Source organism: Paroedura picta, chromosome 3, assembly GCF_049243985.1.
Source record: "Paroedura picta isolate Pp20150507F chromosome 3, Ppicta_v3.0, whole genome shotgun sequence".
In the NCBI taxonomy this organism is placed as follows: domain Eukaryota; kingdom Metazoa; phylum Chordata; class Lepidosauria; order Squamata; family Gekkonidae; genus Paroedura; species Paroedura picta.
In genome coordinates this window covers 121,680,378-121,705,856 of record NC_135371.1, presented here as the reverse complement: position 1 = coordinate 121,705,856, position 25,479 = coordinate 121,680,378, and the positions used below count along the sequence as shown (strand labels likewise).

General features: G+C 43.6%; 1 protein-coding gene across 4 annotated transcripts in view; it reads left to right on the top strand.

Moving 5' to 3' along the window:
• Positions 1–25,479, top strand: part of STX8 (syntaxin 8) — a 135,899-nt gene that overhangs the window by 77,930 nt on the left and 32,490 nt on the right. For all 4 annotated transcript variants that reach the window (XM_077327517.1, XM_077327515.1, XM_077327516.1 and 1 more), the window contains exon 7: positions 8,779–8,880. In XM_077327517.1, coding sequence (XP_077183632.1) covers positions 8,779–8,880 — 102 coding nt within the window. The remainder of the gene's footprint in view (positions 1–8,778; positions 8,881–25,479) is intronic.

Sequence of the window (25,479 nt, the reverse complement as noted above, 5' to 3'; positions counted from 1 at the left end):
AGTCAGAACAGGATGCATAATGCACATATTTACAGGAGAAGATTCTGAGAACTTGAAGTTTGTTTATTTATTATTAACTACATTTCTTACCTACTGCTCCCAGCAAGCTGGCTCCTGGTGAGTTACAAAAAACAAAAAACAAAACCACACAATAAAACAGTAAAACAATCCCCAGTTTAAAACCCTAACCTTCCCAACTATCCCCTCCAGCTTGACAGTCTCCCACGTATTAGGTGCCTCAGGGGCATGTTGATAAGGGAATGGTCTGCTGTCCCGGCTAAGCTGAGAAGGAGCTTTGATCTTAACTGCCCTTGATCTTAGCTGCCCTCGCCTCAACCAAATGCATGGTGGATGAGCTCCATCTTGCAGGTCCTGTGGAACTGTGAGGCTCTGTCAGGGCCCTCAGCTCTCCTGGGAGCTCATTCTACCTGGTCAGGGCCAGGACCGAAAAGGCCCTGGGCCTGTTCGAGGTCAGGCATGTTTCTTCTGGAAACAAAGAAGAAGAAGGAAGAAGAAGAACAAGAACAAGAAGAACAAGAAGAACAAGAACAACAACAAGAAGAACAAGAACAAGAACAACAACAACAACAAGAACAACAACAACAACAACAACTGGAATCATAGAAACCCAACTGATGACCTTTGAAGTTCTGTATTAATGTTAAAATTATATAACTTTTATTGTGCAGAATTTAAAAACCTTTCAGAATGAAAAACATATATACAGCATATAGGCTGTTTCTTGTGGGCCAGGGGCCATCAACAGATTTGTACCCGCAGAGCGGTGATAGGCGGTCCCTCAAATATGTGGAGCCCAGACCATGGATGGCCTTAAAGAGTCAGCACCAGAACCTTGAACTTGATCCAGAACTCAACTGGCAACCAATGCAGCTACCGCAGCAAAAGCTGAATATAGGGCTTCCTTGGTGTTCCAGTGAGAACCCTGGCACTGCATTCTGTACCAGCTGCAATTTCTGGGTCAAGGACAAGGGAAGACCGCATAGAGCAAGTCACAGAAGTTAATCCTGGAGGTGACTGTTAAATGGATCACTGTGGTCAGGTGCTCTGGGGACAGGTAGGGGATAGATGGAAAAATGCCAGAAGGGCTGCTGTCATGACCTCTGCCTCCATTGATAAAGAGGCATCCAGAATTACCAACAGATTCTTAGCAGAAGGTGAGATGGTAATCTGTACCCTAGCCAGGCTGAGTAATGCAGCCCAAAAAAACCCATTAAGGAACTAAATTTCTGAAAGCTCTGAAGCCTCACACATGCCATACTTTGTTCAGATAAATGCTTAACGCTTGCTCTTGGATGGCACTCACTAACGAAGGGCTCACAGATTAAACATTCTTCCCTACAAAGTACAGTTTTTCAGATGGACGTCTGTCAAAATAGCAAAAGTTGTGTCCCTTGTAAACATAGAAAGATGACATCTCTTGAATCATGACACAGAATCACACTTGAACAGATTTAGAGTCCAGTGGTATCTTTAAAACCAACTACGTTTTATTGTCTTGAATGAAGCTTTGTTGGTCTTAAAGGTGCCACTGGACACTAATTTTTTTCTGCTGCTTCAGACCAACATGACTACCCACTTGAATCTATCTTCATGGATGACAGAAATCTTCAAGGATGACAGAATCCACTTGGTCGTTCTGGTTCTAGTTCTGGCTAGCAGCAGGTTACTGTGCTAGATGCTCCCAAGGAAGACTTACCCAGTGCTGGAATATGAAGGAAAATGTTTAATTTCCATAGCTCTATCTTCCATACCTCATTGCCAGATTTACACTTGATGTTGGGGGGAAAAAAAACTGGTGCCAATTTTCTTTATGTTCATGTTACTAGCTATCTAAAGGCTAATCATGCATATGGTGCTGATTGGCACTTGCCTTTCCATGGATATCTATTTATTTATTTTTCAATTTATATAACGCTGCTCTCCCAATAAGCTCATGGCGGTTTACAACAATAAAACATTAAAGTACAATAAAACCCCATAATATCCTCCCTTACAACAACAAAGGTGGCAGGCGATAAATAAGCCATCGAATTACTCCTATCCCTTCCCTTCTCATCCAGCTTTCTTCCATTGGGACTGAGGTGCCATATCTGGCAGAACCATGCGGGGGGTGGTGGTGGTAATCCTGAGAATATCGAGACTCCTCCCTGGCCTCAACCATATGCCTGGAGCAAGAGATCCATCTTTCAGGCCCTGTGAAAAGCTGACAACTCCGGCAAGGCCCTTAGCTTTTCTGGGAGCTCATTCCACCAGGTTGGGGCCAGGACTGAAAAGGCCCTAGCCCTGGTCGAGGCCAGGTGTATATCCTGAGGGACTGGGACCAGTAGATTCATACCCGCAGAGCAAAGGGCCCTGTGGGGGGCAGTACCATGTTTACCTGTGTTTGTGTACAGAGGCTTTAGCATGAGAAGTAGACATATCTGGTAGCATTCTGATTGAAGCTCTTGCCATATGTGCAGCAATATACCATAGCTGCAGGACTAAAAACAAACATGAAAAGCAAATGGCTTGAGCGAGCATGGTGGAAGTCTCATGACGAAAAAGCAAGAACATCTCATTGCACACTTATGAGGGCGTATGAGATGGCAATGAAAGTGGCAAAACACGATTTTTTCGCCACAGAAATTGCGTCCACAAGTTCTCGCCTGGCCCAATTGTTTAGGGTAGTATGGTCACTTACCGCCCTGGAGGAAGGGCACAGAAATATTGGATCTTGGCTGTGAGGCATTAGCGAGCTATTTTGCGGATAAGGACTTGTTGCTCCGCTGTGATCTTCCCACCATGGTTGATATAGTAAATGAACTGGAGGCATGTTGGCCACCTCTGGAGGTGCTGGTTGATAGCTTCAGACAGCTCTCTTTATCCAAAGTGGACAGGGTGCTGAGATCAGCTACCAGTTGCTCCCTTGCTCCCTGCCCATCCTGGCTCCTCAAAGGAGGTGGCCAGCAGATAGGAGGTCAGCTCAGGGACATTGTCAATCTCTCCCTTACTACTGGGGATTTCCCTGAGCTGCTAAAGGAGGCAATGGTTTGCTCTCTCTTTAAGAAACCATCTCTGGACCCATGAGACCCAACCAGCTACCATTTGTCGCATTTGGCATTCCTGGGTAAGGTAGTTGAAAGAGCCGCAACGGACCTGCTCCTGGTGTTCTTGGAGAAAACTTCAGCACTCGACCCATACTAGTCGAGCTTCCGTCCTGGCCACGGGATGGAGATGGTATTGGTCACCTTGATGGATGACCTCCATTGCCAGCTGGATCAAGGCCAGTTGGCCTTGCTTGTTCTGTTAGATCTATTGGCCGCTTTTGATATGGTCGACCATGAACTGCTAGTCCACCACCTTGCCAGAACAGGGATACGGGGCACAGCCCTTGGCTGGATATGCTCCTTTCTCCATGACCAGACCCAGCAGGTTGCAATGGGGGGTGAGTTGTTGAGCCCTTATCAACTCCCTTATGGGGTCCCTCAGGGCACAGTTCTCTCCCACACGCTCTTCTTTATGCGCCCTCTGGCACACCTGGGCTGGGCTGTCATTAATATGCCAATGACTCCCAGCTCTGTCACCTCATGGATGGCTGTCCAAACTCCTCTCCGGAACCATTCACCAAATGTTTGGAAGCCATTGCTGGATGGTTAGAGCAGAATTGCCTGTAACTCAACTTCTTCAAGATGGAGGTCCTGTGGCTGGGTGGTAGGGGGGTGGGCCAGGAAGTGCACCTACACACACTGGCCAGGACACAACTTACGACCACACCCCTGGCCAGGAACCATTGATGCCTCACTAACTTTAAAGTCACAGGTCAAGAAGGTAGGTCAGGCATTTTTCCACCCTCGCCAGGCACGGCTACTAGCACCCTATCTATCCTCTGAACACCTGGCCATTGTGATCCATGCAACAGTCACCTCCAGAATATAGTTCTATAACTTTATGCAGGCCTTCCCTTGATCTTGATGTGAAAATTGCAGCTGGTGCAGAATGCAGCTGCTAAGGTCCTCATGGGTACATCTTGTTATTGTTGTTAGGTGCGAAGTTGTGTCCGACCCATCGCGACCCCATGGACAATGATCCTCCAGGCTTTCCTGTCCTCTACTATTCCCCGGAGTCTATTTAAATTTGCACTGACTGCTTCAGTGACTCCATCCAGCCACCTCATTCTCTGTCGTCCCCTTCTTCATTTGCCCTCAATTGCTCCCAGCATTAGGCTCTTCTCCAGGGAGTCCTTTCTTCTCATAAGGTGGCCAAAGTATTTGAGTTTCATCTTCAGGATCTGGCCTTCTAAGGAGCAGTCAGGGCTGATCTCCTCTAGGACTGACCGGTTTGTTTGCCTTGCAGTCCAAGGGACTCACAAGAGTCTTCTCCAGCACCAGAGTTCAAAAGCCTCAATTCTTTGACGCTCGGCCTTCCTTATGGTCCAACATTCACAGCAATGCATTGCAAATTCGAAAGACCATAGCCTTGACTAGATGCACTTTTGTTGGCAGGGTGATGCCTCTGCTTTTTAGGATGCTGTCTAGATTTGCCATAGCTTTCCTCCCTAGGAGCAAGCATCTTTTAATTTCTTTGCTGCAGGCCCCATCTGCAGTGACCTTGGAGCCCAGGAAAATAAAATCTGTCACTACCTCCAGTACATCTTGGAGGGCCCATATCCAGCCTGTGCTCAGGCAGATGCATTAGTTGCCAGTTGCTGCCCGGATCCGGTCCAAGGTTCTGTTTTTGACCTTTAAGGTCCCTCGCAGTCTAGTCCCCACATATCTGAGGGACCGCCTTTCGCCCTATCCCCCCCACATGGCTTTGCACTCTGTGGGTACCAATCTATAGGTCATTCCTGGTCCCAGGGAGGTACACCTGGCCTCATCCAGTCCTGGCCCCCACCTGGTGGAATGAGCTCCCGGAAAAGCTGCGGGCCCTGCAGGAGCTGTTGGCATTCTGCAGGGCCTGCAAAATGGAACTCTTCCACGAGGTTTTTAGGAGTCTGTTTTATTATATGTATATATGTATGTCCGCATTTGTTTTAATGGGGTTTTATATGGACAGATTGTGACTGCCACGAGCCGGTTCGGGAGTGGCGAGTAAGAAGTTTAAATAATAAATAAATAAATGCCCTTAGACATACTTCCTTCATGCAAGAAGTGCTCTGGTTAGAGTTCACTTAGAATACTGTTTTCAGTTTTAGGCACCACAATTGAAGAAGAATGTGGAGCAAACCGGAGCATGTCCACAGGAGGGCATTGAAAATCATGAGGGATTTAGAGACCAAGACAATTGTGGAAAGGTTGAGAGAGCTTGATCTGTTTAGCTAGCCTGGAGAGAAGAATACTAACAGTTGATATGATAGCCATCTTCACATACGTGAAGAGTGGTTTTCTGTTGATCTAGAGTAAGGTGACCAGAGTTGAAGGGAGGTAAGGTGGGATGTGCCCCCCTCCCTCCCTCTGATTAGGTGGCGGCGGCGGCCCCCCTCCCTCCCTCTGACTGGGCGGTGGCTGCGGCGGCGACCCCGCCTCCCTCCCTCTGACTGGGTGGCGGCAGCAGCGGCCCCCCTCCCTCCGAATGGGCGGCGGCACCCTCCCTCCGACTGAGCAGCAGCAGTGGTGGTGGCCCCCCTCCCTCCCTCTGACTCAGGTTTGCTGGGTGATGACCATTCCCAAGCCGCTGTCCCCAAGGGCCGGGGGGGGGGGAAGCCAGCACCCAGCGAGGGCTGAGGGGAGGCTGAGGACAGGGTGGCAGTCTCGGGCCCGGATGGGGCCCTGCTGCTTCTGGCCCTCCCACCCTCCCCCGCGGGCTGCTCCATAGGTGGCCCTGTGCTCCACTCGGCAGCCTGGCAGGCAGGCAAACAGGCAGACAGGCAGCGCGGCCCGAAGGACAGACTGATCTGCAGAGCCAGATCTCCAGGTGAGAGAGGAACCACACGCCGCCTGACGGCAGCCACCCCACCCCTCACCCCCCATGCCATCGAGGCTCCATCCCGCGCCCCCACTGCTGCTTACCTCGGCCAGGAAGGGCTCCATCATGGTGCTGCCTGCTCCTCTCCACCTCTCACTCATCTGTGGCCATCGGGGGGTTGCTCCTCCTCCTCCTCCTTCCCTCCCAGTATGTCCCGTCGTCCCCCAGCCGCAGCCAGCATGTGCTCTGACCTTCTGCCAAGAGAAGAAGGCAGAGTCAGGGAGCAGTACCTCCAAGTGCAGGATATCTCTTCGGGGCTGCACTTGGCTTTGAGATCACATAGGTGATGGCAAGCTGGCCGGGGCTGGAAAGAGCCACGCGGAGCCGGCGCCGCGGGACTTCAGAAGAATACAATGAGACACCGGACATTTCCCCTGGAAGAGTTAGTGTCCCACTGTATTCGGGATGCCTGGTCACTATACTCTAGAGTAGCGATCCCCAACCTGTGGGCCGCAGACCACATGTGGTCCGTCACTAACTGGAGGTGGGCCGCAAAGGATGCCTTCCCCCCCTCCCCGGCCCTTTACTTCATCCACGATCCGGTAGGCGCACATGGGACTATCTCGCTGCAGAGAAACAAGCTCAGGGTTCCCATTGATTTGTCATTGTCATGAGTTAAAATTTCCATGAAAATAAAATGTTCCTTATGTTCATTGTTGTGGCATGTCTGTATCTTATGAGAATCAGTGTGTTTATTCAGTTCTGCATTGCAGACATAGGCAAACCTGGACTGTCCACTTCTATATTTGATCTATTTTGGAAGCAGCTTTCTGATATACCAAAAATATGTGTTAACATAATGTACAGACTGAAGCACAACAAAAATATAATTTTAATGTGGCTGTGTGACTTGTGCAAGTCATTCATTTGTGAATTTTCATCAGTGCTTAAGAAAACTTAATACTGAAAAGCTTTCCTTTTTGTTTTGGATGGAAATGACTTCAGCCTTTACCACCTTTCCAGTTGACTTTGCCTCCTGCCACTGAACATTTCCATAGAGATACATAATAGATTTCATTGAGACAGTGAGCGCTGGCAGGAAACAAGATACTTGTTACCAGCAGACATCCTGAAACTTTACTTTGCTTCTGGCAGTTTGCTAATTTGTACTTTTAAAATTTTACTCTTAAAAAAAAATTTCACTCTGAATTCACTGCAAGTTCTGCCATGAAAACTGGCCATTGTAGAAGGAGATGCTTTAGACTAAGTTGCCCCGGTAATCCACGTATTTCTGATTAGTTGGCGGCAGCTCTTGAGAACCTGTCTTTCCCTAACTCTACTACTTGAAATATCTTATACAGCCATAAAACATCTAGTTAAAGAGATCTAATAAAACTAACTTTTGACTGCTATGAAGGTCAAATAATCATTTCTGAAGAGATATGTTCACCCCTTTCAGTTTAGTACTGTCTGTTGACACAGGCTTTTGTCAGTGGTTGTGTTTTGGGGACATTGTGTACATCTGTCAGTGAGCAAAAAGGGGGAAGCTGTCTGCAATTTCAGAGTAATTAAAAAGTTTAAAATGTTCAAACCAGGTGGCAGACCTCTATTCTACTTATTATTACTTTATTATTATTATAATTTCCAGCAGCCTTTCAAGGCCCCTTGTAGTCATAACAATAAAATATCACAGAATATTTTAAACAAAAATCAGAATAGCATACTTATTATGCCAGAGTGAAATTACCATGTAAACTCACTGAGCGATCTTTCTTAAAGGCCAGTAGTTTGAAATCCACACAGGCCTCCAGGAGAAGGAGATTCTGTACCTGGGATTACAGTGCTGAAAAGGACCAGTCCTTAGTCAAAACAAAGCTGAAATCATTCAAGGGAGGGACCTGAAGTAAGGCTCTGTTCTAGGGAAAATCCCTGAGGCCTTGGCTGTTTTAAGGCTTTAAATACCAGCACTTTGAATTTTACTTGAAAATTGATTGGCAACTGCTGAAAATAGTTTTAATATAGAGTATTAATAGTATTAAGTGCAACTACAATATTCCTGCTACTGTAGTTTCTGCTGAAGAGTAGAATGTTGGAAGAAGTTAAACTGAATCCATATTTCTTATCAGGAAGACTGGTAAACATGGGCACATTTCAAATTTATTCTTATTTGAAACCTCTTATCCATATGGTCCAGTATCCTGTTTCTTACAGTGACCACTTGAGTAAATCTGGGAAGCCCAGAAGTAGAGAATGAGGGCCTTTATCTGTTTCCCCCCCCCCCATTTTTTAAGGTGGAATAATCAGACCTATACAAGGTATTCAAAATGAAGCCATACCTGAGAACTGTACCAGGACTTTATGATAATATCTGCTTTCAGCCTCTTTCCTAATATTGCCTAGCACAGACTTTGCATCTTTCACTTTTGCTTCATGCTAAGTCACCATTTTTATTATGCCGTGGCTCAGTGTCATGCAAGGAATGTTCCTTTAGATCCAGATGCGTGGCACTTGCGTGGTATTTTCATAAAATCACTCTTTGGGCATCAAAGTGGAAGATGCCAAAAAGGACAACTGTGAAAGGACAACTCCACAAATGACCCAAATGTTAACTGCCCTGGTGAGCAGTGCCTGCATGGCCCAGTGCATTGATTGCACTAGCTGGCTGCATCACTTTTGTGACCAGTGTTTCTCAGTGGTGTGTGTGTGGCTGCCATCCCAGTTAAGGTCTAATGTACCTTAAGGACTTGCCACAATTCTAAATCACAGAGCAGTTGGTATGCTGAAAAGATGGTATGAATATGGACATAATGCTTGTTAGCAAGGGATGCAAGGGAGACTGTGTATTAATAATGTGTCATGTGGGTCTTTCCTTAGAAATCATTGATGATCTTGCCAACTTAGTAGAGAGCACTGACGACAAGCTGCGCAACCAAACCAGACGTGTGAAGATGGTCGACAAAAAATCAACTTCCTGTGGTGAGATAATGTTTGACTTAAAAGTTCTCCTCTTTGCTTTAAAATGGCTGTCATTTTTGTACAAACACCTGATCTAAAGCAGTCCTTCAAACAATTTTTTTACACCTCCTTTCCATATCTTCTGATGATAGTTCAGCGTGCATCAATTTGATAGTTATTAATAGGCAGTTGTGTTTAAGTAATTAAAGCATTTGGGAGAGAAGAAAGAATGAAAATAAGAAGGAAGAAGATTAAAAATAGTGCCCTCCTCCAGGGAATAGGATTTCTCTTGAGCGGGAATTTCAAACTTGTTTAACGTCAGAGGAATGACACAAAGCAAGATGGTTCTCTTAGACTCCCTATTTTGCAATCTTGTTTTATGTTTTCGTGCTGTCAAATCATACAATGTCAATTAAGCAGTAGAAGTATACAAGGGAAAAAAATCTTTTTTACTTTGACCAGCAACAGGTTAGGCTACTTGGAAATTAAATTGTGCCATGTAAGCAAAAAGATGCATGCAACTGTGCTGTGACTGGCAGAATGCTATTGAAAGTTTCTCTACTATCATTTCATGTTTCACAGCAACCTTCATAAGCGTACGTGCTAAATTTCACCAGGTTTTAATTTTTTTTTAAATCCTTGTTCACGTAGCAATCATTTATCACCGGGTTTTGTATTCACAACATCATATTGACAACATACCATCTTGAACCTCTGTTTCTGTTCTAGGGGACAAATATAGCCAAAAAGGATGGCTTTCAAATATTAAAGAGGGCATGGGGGAAAGGAAATGACAACAGAAAGTGTGTGTGTGTGTGTGTCATGATTTTATGTTTTTGACACCATTATTCATGTCAAAAGGGAAGCAAAAATTTTTGGTATATTTCTGTCTTTTTAAGCTTTGGATCTGGAAGCAAGTCTTTTCACTAACTAACTTGCCATAGGATAGGCTAATTTCATTATTAATCTGACTTTCCTTATTTGGCTGGAACACAAAGTTAACCTTCATTCAGTATCTCCAGGCAAGATTTGAAGGTAGCATATTCTTCTCCATGTGGGCAGTTCTTCCACTACCAGGTTAGATCCATGGCACAGCCTTAGCACATTACTTCTCTGTAAAAATTTCCATTTTTTCTTATTCCACATGGTGGCACTACAGCTCAGGAGGCTTTTCTTTCGACCATGGTTAATGGGAGAAATGGACCTGCTTCCTCTTAGAATTCTGCCAAACTCATAGCTTCAAGATGTGCTTTGCTCTGTTACCATGTCACCTGAAAGTTTGTGTTTAAGGTATTCTTCAAGCTTTGCTGAGTTGTTTCTGCATTTACTGGAGATTTATTTAATCCAGATGGTATTCCAAAATAACCCCCCCCCCCCGCCGCTGCATGCAGGCTCTTGCCTTATATATCATGCCTGTGGGTTCCCCATCTTCTGTGGCTATTTTTGCCAGAAATTTACTTGGCTTTAAGAATCACAAGCCCTCAGGTTTGATCAACTGCTTCAGACTTTTTATATATTTTGATTTGATGAGCAAATCTACATTCACTTTATTTTTAATGCAGTGGAAAGCTTGGTCTACTATGACATGAAGTCAACCTTTCCTGTGGTCTTTTAACCAGAAGACTCTGCCAGTGTTCCTTCCAAAAACTGCATGGACAATTGCATTGGCTCCAAACCAAAAAATGATTCCCCTGAAAAATCTCCCCCACCTCCCGCATACAATTTTATGAGCTTTCCCAATTTTCCATTTAATTCTTTTCTGACTCCTAGCATGTAGTTGCCTGGGTGTTCTGACGTATTTTCTATAGGGATGCTCCTATCATTCTGGTTCAGTGCAGGTCCACCTTGCTTGTTTAAGTGATTAGGACAATCGTTTTTGTGGCACAAGTAAATGATATGCCACCTGTTCAGAGAAGGCTGCACCGGTATAGTAAGGGGACTAATAGATTATCCCCTCATGCCTGTCATACTGTTTGTCATGCTGTTTTTGAGATCTCCAACTGCTGTGCTAACATTCATAGCTGAGGTAACGTAGCTCTGTATTGGGATATTATGATCCCTATAGCAGGGGTAGCCAACCTGTGGTCCTCCAGATGTTCATGGACTACAATTCATGGACTACATCTGGAGGACCACAGGTTGACTACCCCTGCCCTATAGGATCTTAAAAAGCAGTGAAAACTTGCATGACCCTGGCATTTCTTTTGTTCCTGCATACCCTGTCAAGGTCATTGCAAAGACTAATTATACTCACCTCCAGTTCCCATTATTTGTTGCATTCTCTCCTCCTCCAATTTGCCTCTAAGGGCAAAGTTATTTGACTGGCCAAGGTCACCCAAACAGAGGAAGACAGAGCTATCATTGAGCCCATTATCTCTGGAATTTTACCCCCCCATGCTTTTATTTCAGAACTATTTTCTCAGTTGATACAGGCTCATGGTAAGAGCTTCCAAAAAGAAATAACCTCCTTAAGGAACTCTCTTCCCCCCTCCCCCACTAGGACTCAGTACTGTAAAACTTTTGTCTCAATTTGCTGAAAGTCAGCGTGCGATAAACCCAGAAATTGGCTCTGTTGTAAGGGAGTCTGGGATTTGTCAGTTGCTATAGATCAGGGGTAGTCAAACTGCAGCCCTCCAGATGTCCATGGACTACATGAACCCCTGTGAATGCTGGCAGGGGCTCATGGGAATTGTAGTCCATGAACATCTGGAGGGCCGCAGTTTGACTACCCCTGCTATAGATCATACCCTGTCTCTCTTTCTTTATGATCTAAGGATGCTTTGGCTCATTGAGCTGGAAGGATGGGGGGGGGGGGGGAGAGAGAGAGAGAGAGACTGCTTTTCCCGGCTTAAGAAAGAGCCTAGGAGGACTGGATGAGTGAAAAGGCCAGCAACACCTAGTTAATTACATTTGCATATGCAGCTGTTCAAATAGAGCCTCATCAGTGCCTGCTCTCACCTCAGGGGGGATTTGGAGCAGCTCTTGCCAGCCTCTGCAGTCTGGCTCTGCCATTGGAGGGCACGTTTGGTCCCAAAACACCCACTCCAACCATCTATCATTTCAAAGGCCAAGTAATTAGTTATATTTGAATACAAAGAGGGGGGAAACCTGGCATTGTGTGAAATATCCAGGGGCAACCGCTTATAGTTTGGTTTCCACGGATACGTGTCACAGAGTTAATTCACTGCTCGATATTTCTGGAAACGATGCTGAAATGCGATAATCAGAATTTTGATGGCTGCCTTTACTTCCTAGCATGCTCTGTGTGCTGGCAGGGATTTTATTGTGGTTTGGGGTGATTATTCAGACTATTTATTTAAACAAATTGTTTCATTTTGCTGAAGTTTTATTGAAACTGTAAGTTAAGTTAGGCTGAATTTGTGGGATCTGGAAGTCCCGTATTGCCTTCTGTCCCTTGTATTGTATTATGAAACATTCATGTATTTCACAATACAGTAAAGGGGGCAGAAGGCAAAAGCCCTCCCATGTGGCATGCCAGCTCGAAGCCTGTATGAAAGAGTGCAGAGCATTTCATTCCTACAGGTGAGGATCAGGCTCATTCCTTAGGACTTCTTGGCCATATGTCTAAGGATTGGAGGCATCCTGTTCTATATAGGGATCAGGCCCTTCCTACAAATCTATTCACTGAAGTAATTATAATTTCAGATTTTCAGTAACAGAATATGCAGGATTTCTGAACCTTATAACAATGTTTGAATTTGGCTACTAACAAGAACGAAATGCTTTTTTTGTGATTCACCTTGCTATGTCTAAGGGTGCATCTAAGAAGGTTCAGTGAAGTCCTCTTTGGATGTCTCTCTATGGTCCATTCTTGGTCTTGTTTCCTCTCTGTTACCTGTTTTGGTTCCTGTCTTGGTAAGTCATTCAGCGGTGACCTGCACTAGTGCAATGTAAATTCCTTAGTGTCAGCATGGATGTGGTCATCAGTATTTCTCTTCAAGAAAGTCAAGAAATGGCTGAAGAGAACATTGATCTTCTCCTGGAAAACGAGAGCTGGGATTTTATTGCTGCCCCTCTTTAAGAGAGTTTTTTAAAAAATCTTCTGATCATTCCCAAAAGTTGATTTTAAAAACCTTTAGCTCATGTTTTAAAATGCTTTAATTCTTCTGCTTTCTGTCTCCCCCCACTCATTATTTTTCTTTCATGTCAAACAAATTTGGGAGGCCTGAACAATCTCTGTTCAGCCCCAAAATAGTGCTGAGATAGCTGGGGAAGGACCAGCATGCAGTCTTCTCCTCTACATTACAGATATCCCAATGAAGGCTCTTCTTTTTCCATGTTTATATCTGAGGAAAGCAACCCCCCCCCCCTCTGAGTTCTTGTGGGCTTCTTAGGTGCTAAAGGACTCAAATCGAGCTAGTCTCTTGCAATCCAACATGGTAACCCTCTTAATTTACTTTCTGCATGAGTGTTACTGAGGCTTGGATGGCACAATTCCTGCCCATCCCCCTTGAAAGCCCCCACTACCTGTGGAAAAATCCATATTGTGATACTAGTGTATTGTGGATTTCACTGTTTTGTTTCTCAACTTGTTCTTGTAACGCTCATTAAGTCCAGATAAGAAAAAACAAAGACTTGAAAGAAGGAAAACAAAGCTTCTGTCTAACAGCTTCTATCTAACAAAGTGAATTAATATTACCAACTCTGAATTTCAGATGTGACCATTTTAATCTCTGTCCTGTAGACATCCATGAGACAGTAATATTTGGAAATGCCAGAGCATCCTCATCAGTATTTCATTATGAGCTCAATTCCATCATTGTTTTCAGAAATAAAATAGAAATGAGTTGGTGAAGATCCCTATTTCAGTTTTCATGGTGCTTGTCTGATAACTATTACTTGGTATTTATCTTCTTGCTGACACCTTTAAAATATGCCTAGGCACGGCTAACTTTTCCATTTTATGGACTTTATAGGGGTGAGATCTGCTTCATGTCTCTGCTGCTCAAGGATTCTTACCATAAAGCAGAAGAGTCCATTTTAGGATGAGTTTATTTGCCTAATAAACTGGCTCTTGTACTGTCTAGGAAATGCTGACATTTTTGAAAGAGGAACTCCTAGTAACAGGCAAACAAAGGTCTAGCAGTTAGGTCTGGTGAAACAACAAAATGAAGGTCAGCTAATATTGCCCTCGGTCTCTTTCCCGGTGGCCATGACAGCAGGGGAGGTTTATTTGAAGATCCCAGACTTAGAGTCATTGCTTGCATTGTCACCCGTCTGAGCATTCGAGTCTGTGCCAACAGTTTAGGATATTAATGTATTCCACAGATCAGTGCAAAAGGAATTCCTCTGCACGTCTGTCTTTTTTCCCTTGCTTTCTCTCTCTCTCTCTAATTTTTTCCCCTCTCTCTTTTTCCATGTACTTTGTTTGCAATGGCTTTGTCTGGGGGATGTTGCTGGGCATTTCTAATGAGAAAGCAAAGAATTGCAGAGAGGAAGGGGGAGGGGGTATGTGTGTTAGAACTTTTTAAACATAAGGTGAAAGTTTTTTACAAGCTAGTCAGGTGCATAGAAATTCGTATTCTGGTTGGGGGTTGTGAATGCAAATATACAGTAGAAAGCTCCCATTCTGACATGTAAAACTCATTGATTTGCTTTCTGGAGCAAGAAAGTACTTTAATTTTTCTTAAACACTGCTTCTCCACAGGATGCCATGCCTCGGTGCTTCTTTAGTATTCATCCTTGCTTCATTACCACAGCCACCTCTTAGCCCACCCTGAGCAGCTGCTAAAAGGGGCAAAATTGCAGCAATTCATACTGCTAGTGACTTACTGCTAGGGAATAATTGCTTTCTGTTTTCAAGGGACATTATCATAGCAAAGCTTGGAAAACAGAAAATGTTTGCTGGTTACGGGAGCGGGGTATACATTGGAAGGTATTATCAAGATTTTCACAGGACTTATAGGAAGGCAGTTCAATTGAAGTAAAAACTCAGAGGGGGGGGTTAATGAAGAGGCAATTTATCTAATAAAGAAATGGGTCAGGGAAAGGAATTTTGTCAGGTTTCTTAAATGTATCTATGTATTCTGCATCCTGAGCAATGCTTGTGCTTAGATATTTTTTTAATATATTCTTTGATTCCTCATGGAGATGTTAATGAGACGAAATGGGCTAAAGAGCTCTCCAGACACTGCTTGGAGAGGGAGGAATGAAATGCAGACCCTCTGGAGGGCTCCTAACGTACAAGAAGACCCTTTGTTTCCTGTTTTACAAACCAGAGACATGTCTAAAATCGGCGACAAAAATGAGAGCAGGCTGAAGAGGCACTGCTGAAGGCTAGGCTTTCTGTATTTTAAAAGGGAGGGGGAAATAGTTTGTTGCTAGCTGTGAATGCCACGGCATGCTTGATGGGCAGCGCTCTGAGGATGTTTGAAGTCTAGAATGAAGGTACGCTGGAGATGCGAGCGGGATGCGGTTAGTCTGGCTTTCACTTAGACTTAATTAAGAACTTTGCAGGCTTTGTCTTTTGGGGAACCCGTTACGTGAATAGGGGCCCCAGCCCCAAAATTGTATATACATGCTTGCTGCCTTTGTGTTGGGTTGCCAAACTGAAGACAGTAGCAAGTGCAGGCTCCATGTTGCAGAAGGTCATCCCCTTGTTTAGAGAGTTGAGCCCACATCCCCAAGAGAAAGCGAGTGTCGTTGGAAGGGAGTCTTTCTTAAGAACTGAGAAATAACCAACCTTTCTGTTCTTGTGTATATATGTGTAAACAAAAAGCCAGTGGGAGGTAGAAGAGGTTTTGTAACACTTTCAACAGGCTGATTATTGGGCCTTAATGAAGGGTCATAGGGTAAACCACAAAGGGCAAACAGTTTTCCTCAATGAGAGAGTACTTTGTGTCCATTTCTGTGCTAGGAACTGCATGAAAATTCATACCCAGACTACTGGCATTGTTCTTTATAGGGAACAGATAAATCTTGCGAGTTATATGTCATTTACAGTACATAGTTATATTAAAATTGCTTGTCATTTTGGTTTTTCAGATGAGGAACCATGGCTGAGAGAGAGTTGCCCAAATGAATTAGAATTTGAATATCACACAGAGGGGCAGAATTCATTAATCTGAAAGAGAAGCTTAGCTCCCAGATGTATTGAGCCTGTAACTTAACGGCTGACCTTTCAATTTACCTGAGTTTGTGGCAACAGAAGTGGAGGTGAAAAAGTTGTCTTGGCTAAACGGGATTATCATTCTGAGTTCTGGAAAAAGCACCTAATTATGTCAGCTAATGGGAGGAGACTTGTAGATGCAGACATGTTCAAGCAACGTAGTGTTGAGGCCTATACTTAAAAAAAGTTTATCTGAAAGATCTTGGAAATCTCTTGTAATTTTATATACATGGGCCTAACTGAAAATGATTCAAGGCCAGCTTGTACATTCTGGGACAAGGCTGATTTTCATCAGTCAGGGCGACCAAGGCTGATTTTCTAGACCCATTTCGCTCTGGCTTTAGACCAGGATTTTGGGCTAAGGCTTCTTTGGCTGTGATAGATAATCATGTTTTTTTTTATTAAACTGTTGTTGCTTTTGGGCCTCTTGACAAAATTCAACACCATTAATCATATTTCAAAGCTATGTTTGGAATTTGGTGGCATTTAGAATTCACTTTCTCCTGTTCTGATAAGTATCCGAGAGTAGTGATAGTTAACAACTTTCCTTCATCTTGGCATGCTATCACCTATTCCGAATCCTACAAAATCGGCAAGCTTCTGAGTACTGATACCCTCTGAAACTTACTTCTGAAATGTTGCTGAGGTTTTGAAGAATTGGGGCTCAGAAACCACCATGGGGCATATGTAGCTTGTTTCACACTCTTTGGAAAGGGAGTTTGTCTTCTGATGTGCTAGTGAGGAGGTAGAAGCGAGGCAGGGGTCTGCAATTTTTTTAAATTAACATGCATGAAGTGTCTGTGGGTACAATAAACACAAACCACGAAGTTTGTCCAAAACAACAGTTCTTTTATTCAATTCAACACTAACTCCAAACACCGAACTGGGAACATTAACACACACAAACTTGTATACAGTTTGGAATGCCCGCCAAGGAACCTGATTGGTCCTAAGTGGGCGCAGTTCATTGGTCCATTCTGATAGTCAATATGCAAGTTCTGATTGGATGTAATTGTTCAGTTCTCAAGCACTCATTTGCATAAGGATTATGGCATAGAATGCCCACATACATAACAATGAGAGCCCTGGATTACCTAAAATATGGGAATGGCTGATTTCTGTCTTGTAGTCCAACTGGCTACTTTTCGCATTCTAGAGAACTCATAGTGTTAGTTTTTTGGTTCTCAATGAGCACTTCTATGTAAAAGTCCATGTTAACATCCTCAAGGGAGGCCTTGCACCATTTAGCTGGACATATTATGTTTTTTTATCTTTATAAAAAGAGATTTTTGTGGAGACATTTCTATAGAAGAATTTAATTCTGCTTGCAGAGATGTTAAATGTTAGGAAGAAATTGTAACCCACCATGAGATAGCATTGCTGATGGCGGGTAATAAATAATCAAGTAGTAGTAGTAGTAGTAGTAGTAGTAGTAGTAGTAGTAGTAGTAGTCATAATAATAATAAATAATAGCAGCAAATCATAGGAAAGTTCCAGTTGCCTTTAACTCTCTTTGCTGGCAAGCTTAGGAAGGAGAACATCTTTAAACCGCCTGTGGCGCCGCGGGCGCCACGGACTAAATAAATGGCTAAGGGGTTCTAAGGTGGGATGTGTCCGTGATGAGGAAGGGTCCGGATTGGACCCTTCCTCCGGACGGACAAGCAGAGGGACCAATTGGCAGGCGTGTAACGCCTGCCGATTGGTCCCTCTGATTCCCAGACCCAGCAACTGCGAGCCGCGCTCTGCGCGGCTCACAGTTGCTCCCTTTGCCGCTGGCTTGGCGCGTCGGAGGCGCAAAGCGCCTCCGATGCGTCAGGCCAGCTGCAAGGGAGCCCCCGGCAGCCGCGCAGAGCGAGCTCCCGGCAGTCGGAGCTCTCAAAGACCCGCCTGCAACTCGACAGGGCCGCCGCGGACACGCCGAGGAGCCCAGGACACCCCGCCGCTGCCACCCGCCTTCGAAGACGCCTCATCACTAAGGTGCCCTTCCTTTCCGCGCGCTGCCCTGTCCCTCCGTCTCCCCCACATTCTAGGGCCCATTGTATTTCGTTTACAATGGGCTCTTTTCCTAGTCTTGAATATACCCAGTGAGAACATTTTTAAAAACCAATTGTTATTTGCAGTTTTGGTAGAAGAATACTGCATTAGTCGAAGGTGGTGGTTTGGGTTCCATTAGACAAAGTCTCTAATTGAACTTGCCATCTAATCTCCCTGCTCCCCACCCCCAAAGCTGTGATCTCAATGCCTTTGGGAATTATTGCCTACATGACCAGCACTCTGTGGTGGTGGCCACTGCCTTCTCTCAATTCCAGAAGTGCCTGTAGGCTCAGCAAGGTTGACACTCCCTGGTTTAGGCTTTTTGAGTCATAGTACTGTGACCCTTGAAGTTTTCTTTTCACTTCGGAAAAGCCCATAATTTTTGGATTCATAACAGAACTTGTCCAGAAAAATGCAAGAGTGGGAAGGTATTTCTGCTTCTGATGCAGTTACTTGCACAAAGCAGTGAAGAAGTTGCTTATGGTTGGTTGATTTAGGCTTCCTTTCAGTACACTTATCTGAAAACTGCTCACTGCTATCTTCTTTCTCATGGATAAACGTCTAAAAGACATTGAACTCTTTTTCCTGTAAACAGTATCTGGTGAATAACATTGAAGTGACAGACTCTGTTTTCGCATTCCTCTGGTGCCATACAGTGCCTCAGCGAGCCTCCGATTTGTGTGACCTTGTTGGGAAGCTCATGAGTTACTCACCAATAGATAAATCCAACACACCTTAACTCTCTAGGGAAGAAAGTTGTCTAGAGACTGGAAAAGGATAATCTGTTTTCACATGTGCTTTGGTACAAACTTTAATTGATTGAAGCTGCTGAGGCAGTACTTTTCCTGGATTTTTTGGAAATGAACAGAAGAGAGAGGGAGGAGTTATTTCAGTAATGTAGTAGATTCTGGTGAGTGTTGGACTGAGGCTGCAGAACAATTTTTGAGTCCAGAGGCACCTTTAAGACCAACAAAGTTTTATTCAAGTTGCAGTAGGAGGGAAGTATAATGGGAAATAAGTGGGGAAAATCCAGCAGAGAAGTTGGGGCTATCTGGATCATGTCTGCAAAATACCGTTTCCTGCATATTATTTTGTTTTATTTTGTTTTAATTGATATGGGTGTAATTCTTGCACAGATCTGATAATAACATTTTAAAATCTTGGCTCTCACTTTTTGTGCATTTAGTGACCTTCATTGTGGCAAACAAGAATTGCAAAAACAAAACAAACAAAAAACAGACTTGTAGAAAAAGTGGATGGGGATTAAAAACAGAATTCTGCAAATATCCTAGTAAAACTAACTGAACTGATTCATATCACTCAAAATGACAGAAGAAAAAACATTGACCAGTCCTCTCAAAACTCCAGTGTGGCAGACCTTTTGAGCCTCTCTTAGCAGTTAGTGCTACAAAAGGGCACCCCTTGAAAAAAGATTTTTTACTAGCAACCTGTCCTATGATAGCAGTGCAACCTAAAATCACACCCCATTTGTAGGCTTCAACTAATGAAGGTCAGGAAGGGCGTGTGAGAAAAGCAGGGCATCCCAAAGCAGCCCCTAATGTGTGTGCCCTGATAAACTGCTACTATTTGTAAGAATCTCCTGGTCATGGACTTTGTTTTATTTGCAGATACAGATGACTTGTGTAAAAAACAGGATTTCCCTCTTTCTGATGCTGGGAAATCGGATTTTACTGTGGTGTTTCATCTATTTTGATGTAGACAAAATTGAAGGAAAAAACCCATCATTGCAATTTCCTGAAGGCAATGCAGTTTTATTGCAAAATTGAACTGATGTTCCTTTTTGCCTACCATTTCATTGGAAGAGAGGTACTGGAAGCTACTGTAAAGGTTCTTGATTACAGATTATCCAAAGGCAACTGATGAATGTTAACCACCAGGAGCTGGGGATTTGAAGTATGCCTTTCCCAGGGTCTGATCAACTCCCAGGGCAGCTGAGTGTGACTTCTTCCCCAATAATCTACTTAACTAAGTAGTTTTGCCCTTCTTTTGCCTTGCAATGAGGCCGAGACTCCTAGGTTGTTTGCATGATAAGTAACTCCAGAATCTATAAGCCTTTGAAGGGGAAGCTGAGAGTTAATTGTAACAGCTTGAACTCATGGTTTCCCACATTCATTGGTAAGAACTGTGAAGAAGAGAGCTTGAAAAGTATCCTTCATTTAACTGCAGTGATAGATCTCACTGTGAGACTCAAACTATCTTCCAAGTTCTAAGACCAATGAATTTGCAGGAACAGTATGGTAGAGTTTCAGCTTGAATTTTAAGTAGAAATAATTAACTAAGAGATGTTTTTATATTCAACATTTCTCTGATGTCAGCATCACAGTCAGAGAAATGATAAGCCTTTACTAGTATTCCATCAATATGACCGTTATCTGCATTGTGTCAAATGAAACACCACACAGTAGCAATAGGTCGTCTTGTACCAAACTTCAGCACTTTCTGTGTTTGTACTTTTCATCTAAATCTAGCCATACAGGCAGACCAGCAAGTCTGATCTCACCTACTGAACATTTAAAGAACCCTGAGATGCAAACTGTACAGAACAGAAACTTTTGTTCAGAGGGCTTTGCAGTCTGTCAGAGGCATATTAGCTTTGTTGGGGGAAATGGTAGAAGGAGGGCAATGGTACATGAGCTAGTACTAATGAAATGAGGAAGAGGATGGTGAGGGTAGAAAAAGGGGAGATGTAGTTATAAAATAAATTAAGGGAACATCATATACATTCTGATATCATCCAAACAGAGTAGTCTCATGGATAAAGTATGATCTGCCAAGACCTTGGTTCCTAGTGGCAATTCACTTGGGCACACTGTATGTTTTTCAGTTGCTTTGCTGGTATGAAACACTATCTGTAATATTCACCTGCCAGTTCAACCAGAGTGGCTCATATATTATTTGTTCTTTGGAGGCTGAATCGGTAGCAAGAATTATGGAGTGTGTGTAAGTCAGAGTTCCAGCACACAGACTTATGTCAGGCAGTGAGAGAGAACATGGAGTGATCGTGTCATAAGGGGGGAAATAGGAGGACAGTGTAGACCACTGTGTCAAAGGCAATAAACAGGTCTAAAGAATAAAGTTAGTAACTAGTAGGAACAATGTGATAGGAATAGGTAGTGTTTAACTGGAGGGAGATGGCTAAATCCAGAGTGTGAACTGTGATGCAAACTTTTTTGCAAAGCAGCCAGGTAGATTATTTCCAGGGGAACAGTCCTTAATTATGGCCATTCCATGCACCTCTCATATGGCCTGTGATGGCAACAAGAGAAACTTGAGCTGCAAGGATTCACTTCAAGAGGAAGGGAGGCTTTCAGTGGAGGAGTTGCTGGGTCTAGTGGAATCAGTGTACATGTTTCCACCTGATGTATTTCCCAAGATGGTCAGGGTGCTGAAGATACCTGATTAGCTATGGAAGGAAGATGGTAGCCTCAAAAAGGTCTTTCCCTATCTATGTCACAGACTTCTCTCAATATCTTTCCTAGAACCCTAAATAAAATTGTTGAAGCAGTATGGGTCTGCCTCCACATAGGGTAGGGCTTCCCTCAGACTTGTCTTACAGACTCACAGTTCCAAGACTATGTGCAATTCCACACTCAGCTCCAACTAGCGTGATTCCCACTGAATGGGCTAGCACTAAAAAAAAAGCGTCCCACCTTTGTTTTGCACGCAGCCTTCCCCCCCCCCCCCGCTAGTCTTCAGCTTCCAGTTTGGCCTGTGGGTAGAGCAAAGTGCCTGTTTTGTGTAACGATTCATCCCGCCTTCCTCTGTCTATCAAGCTGGTGAACCAATCAAATGTTGTGACGTTCTGGAGCCTCCAACTTAACCCTTTCCTTTATTTAAAAATAAATAAATATACACGTATAAACACATAAGCAAGGCTTCAAATGTGCACAGGGCTCTTCAAGCCCTATGTATGCTAGTGATCACACCTGTGCTAGTGCATTTACACACTTTTTAAATGTAAAAAAAAATTAAATCACAGTTCAAGCACAGGACATTTGGAGGGGAATGCTTTCAGCCACTATGAAATGGGTAGTGGTTTTTCAGCAAGATCACTAGGGCAAGCTGTGTAAATGCCTCTGTGTTGCCTCCGTATTTTTTAAATTAGGCAGTCCCGTCTCCCGGAAGTAGGGAAGGACCAAAGTTGTGGTGAGTTGAAGGACAACTAGCGCTGTTTTCACAACGCACATGTGCTTGCTGGGTGTGCTGCTGTTTGCTTGCAGCAGGCACACGTTTTTTTTTGGGGGGGGGAATCCACTTTTCTAGATTTCCCAGCTCCCGCTACAAACGGAACGATGTAGCGGGAGCTTGGTGAGGAGTTGGCAGATTGTGCACGACATTGTGCATAATTTTTTTTAAAAGCGTTCACGAAAGATAAGACTATCGCTATATTAAACTTGTGCAGAATGGACCTATGAGTAAGTTGGATACCTCTGTTTGATGTGTCTTCAGTGGTGCAAACTTTCTGAGCGGTTCTCCCTCCAGAATTGGCTAGTTTCCCTAGGCAATCTTGCATTAAGCACATAGAGATAGCCCCTGAGGAAGAACATTAAAGCGACAACCAGTGTTCTGTGAGCTTTTATTTTGGCTCTCTCTTAAATTCAGATACCTATTCTGGACCGGTGATCTAGAGATCATGCAGGTTAGCCTGCCAATGGTGGACAGGATAGAAAAGGGTGATGTTAGCAGCTGTTTTTGTGGTTGTATCATCCCATCTTTCCATCCAGTTGGAAGCGATAGTCATGACTTCTCATGTGGCAGCACACAGGAACTTCTGGCTCTGATATACAGTCTGAACAAGAATGAGTCCAGATTGTCCTACCATACAGCCACGTCTATGGGGACATTTTTAGAACTTCTCTGTAACCTTGTGGAGGTCCATCTTCAAGAGACGGGTACTGGATATAATCACCAGAGGTTATGCCTTGGCATTTGAAATTGTTTCCCACAAGATCGCTCATGGTTCCCAACAATGTTCTGCACAATAGCACCACTTTTGAGGTTTCATGAAGCCTGAAGAATATTTCAGGGGTTTCTCAATGTTAAAAAAGTTGATAAAATTTGGATTAGGTCTGAATTACTAGATTACAGCCCAAGATGTTCATATATAAACACAGTTGTCAGAAATTGGTTAAGACCAGCTCTAACTGAGTAGTAGTAGCAATGTATTTGAGAGTCAGAGACACCACATACACTTTCACTCACTGCCCTTTCTCACACACTAGTAGAATATGAAATTAAATTTTAGTTTTATTCATTAATTATAATAGAAATAAAGGTGAACAACTCAAGCTGCTCTTTAATGTGCCATTTTGCTTGAAGGCACCTTTTCTCTCATCTTGTGGCTGTGAGCTGTATTTCTCCAAGGGACACCAGAACTGCCATTTCAGCAGAATTGCAGCATCTGGCTTAAATTAATCCTAGCCCATAAGAGACTCTTCCAGTGACCCTTAGTGATGAATTGATTATGTTGGTTGAAACTGTACAGCCAGTTTCATGTTGATTTGAATTATAAGCTATCTTTCAGCTTATTCAACATGGTAGTTTTCTAAAACCCAAATAAATGGGCATTATGTGCTGACATTTTGGAGTTAGGGATCAGGTGATTTATTTATTTTATTTATATTTATATACCACCCTCCCCTCAGGCTCAGGTCTTCTCTGGGAGGTGGGGTCAGGGGTAAGAGAATGGGCTTGGACTTAGGCTTTTCCTGTCTGGAAAGGAAACTTGTCTAGTTCAATCGATTTCAGACTGAAGTTCCTCATTTTGGGAACATTATTCAGATAACATTTCAACCATCCTAACATACTCTAAACGTGGATAGCCAGGATAAATTATTTTGATATGCACATGCTTCAAGGAGGTATCAGGGTGACAGAAATGGCTGTGGTACGCTCTGTTGTGCTAGATTCTGGTGGGTAGCCATGTTGATGGTCTGAAAGGTGCCACCGGACTCAGACTATTGTGCTGTTGTGCAGTGCTTAGCTGTGTGCTGTGCATTTGAGAACAATTGTTGCAATCTTTGCCTCCTTTCTCCCAGCATCTGGATAGTAGTGTCATGAGAGAAATGGCTGGAGTAGAGTTAATGTCTTCAATGCAGCTGAAAGTCTGCACATAATCAGGCAGATACAACTGCTGATGGACTCTGAACTTCAGGTAGAACACCATAATGCTGTGTACCCTGCTGGCCATGCTGGAAAGAACACCTGGCTAGAACTGGCTTGGATTATTTCAGATGTCATATGAAAGCCAACTGAAGGGAAATTATTTCAAGACAAGTTGTTCAGGTCTGAAATACAAATGTGAAGAAGTTCTGTCAGTAGACTTGTAACAAAGGAAAAAAACCTGTTACGAGCTGTTAGGCAGCTGAAATAAAATTTACAAGCTGAAATGATTAATGTGAACATTTATATTTTGTGTATGCTAACATACACGAGGTACTCCTGGAGTCCTGGAGTCCTCCTGATTGCATTGTTACATAATTTCTGTGATTCCTAAACAGTGGGTTGATGACTAAATTATAGGAGGTTTGTGCCAGATTTCTAGCAATTGGTACTGAAAATAGTGCAGCAGAAGCTACTTAAAGAATTTCATTCTAGCAGGTTGGCCCTGCATTGATGGAACACAGGAAATATTTTTGTTTTAATTGATCTGATGTTTATCCATGTGCCAGTGTGAGTGAGATTGTGTTAGTGCAATGAGGTGCACGTGGGGGAGCTTGGTGTAGTGGTTGGAGTGCCAACTGGCAAGTTGGGTTTAATTCTCCACTTCCCCACATGCAGCCAGCTGTGTGATTTTGGGCTGACCACAGCACTGATAAAGCTGCTCTGACCAAGCAGTAATATCAGGGCTCTCTCAGCCTCTCCTACCTCATAGGGTGTCTGTTGTGGGGAGAGGAAAAGGAAGGCAAATGTAAGTTGTTTTGAGACTCCTTTGGGTAGAGAAAATCAGCTTATAAGAACCAACTCCTCCTCCTCCTCCTCCTCCTCCTCCTCCTCCTCCTCCTCCTCCTCCTCCTCCTCCTCCTCCTCCTCCTCCTCCTCCTCCTCCTCCTCCTCTTCTTCTTCTTCTTCTTCTTCTTCTTCTTCTTCTTCTTCTTCTTCTTCTTCTTCTTCTTCTTCTTCTTCTTCTTCTTCTTCTTCTTCTTCTTCTTCTTCTTCTTCTTCTTCTTCTTCTTCTTCTTCTTCTTCTTCTTCTTCTTCTACTACTACTACTACTACTACTACTACTACTACTACTACATAAAGGGAGAGAGAATGTTGGCTTTTTTCTGGATTAGTTTTATGGTACAGAAATGAAACTGCAACGACCCCTAATGCAATTAAAACTCAATAATGATAAGGTGTGAGTTCATATTGGCTATATTCTGTTCCATGGCTCTTGGAGCCAAGTTGGCATGATTTGTGCATTCTTTGAGAGGTGATGACATGAGAAGTGA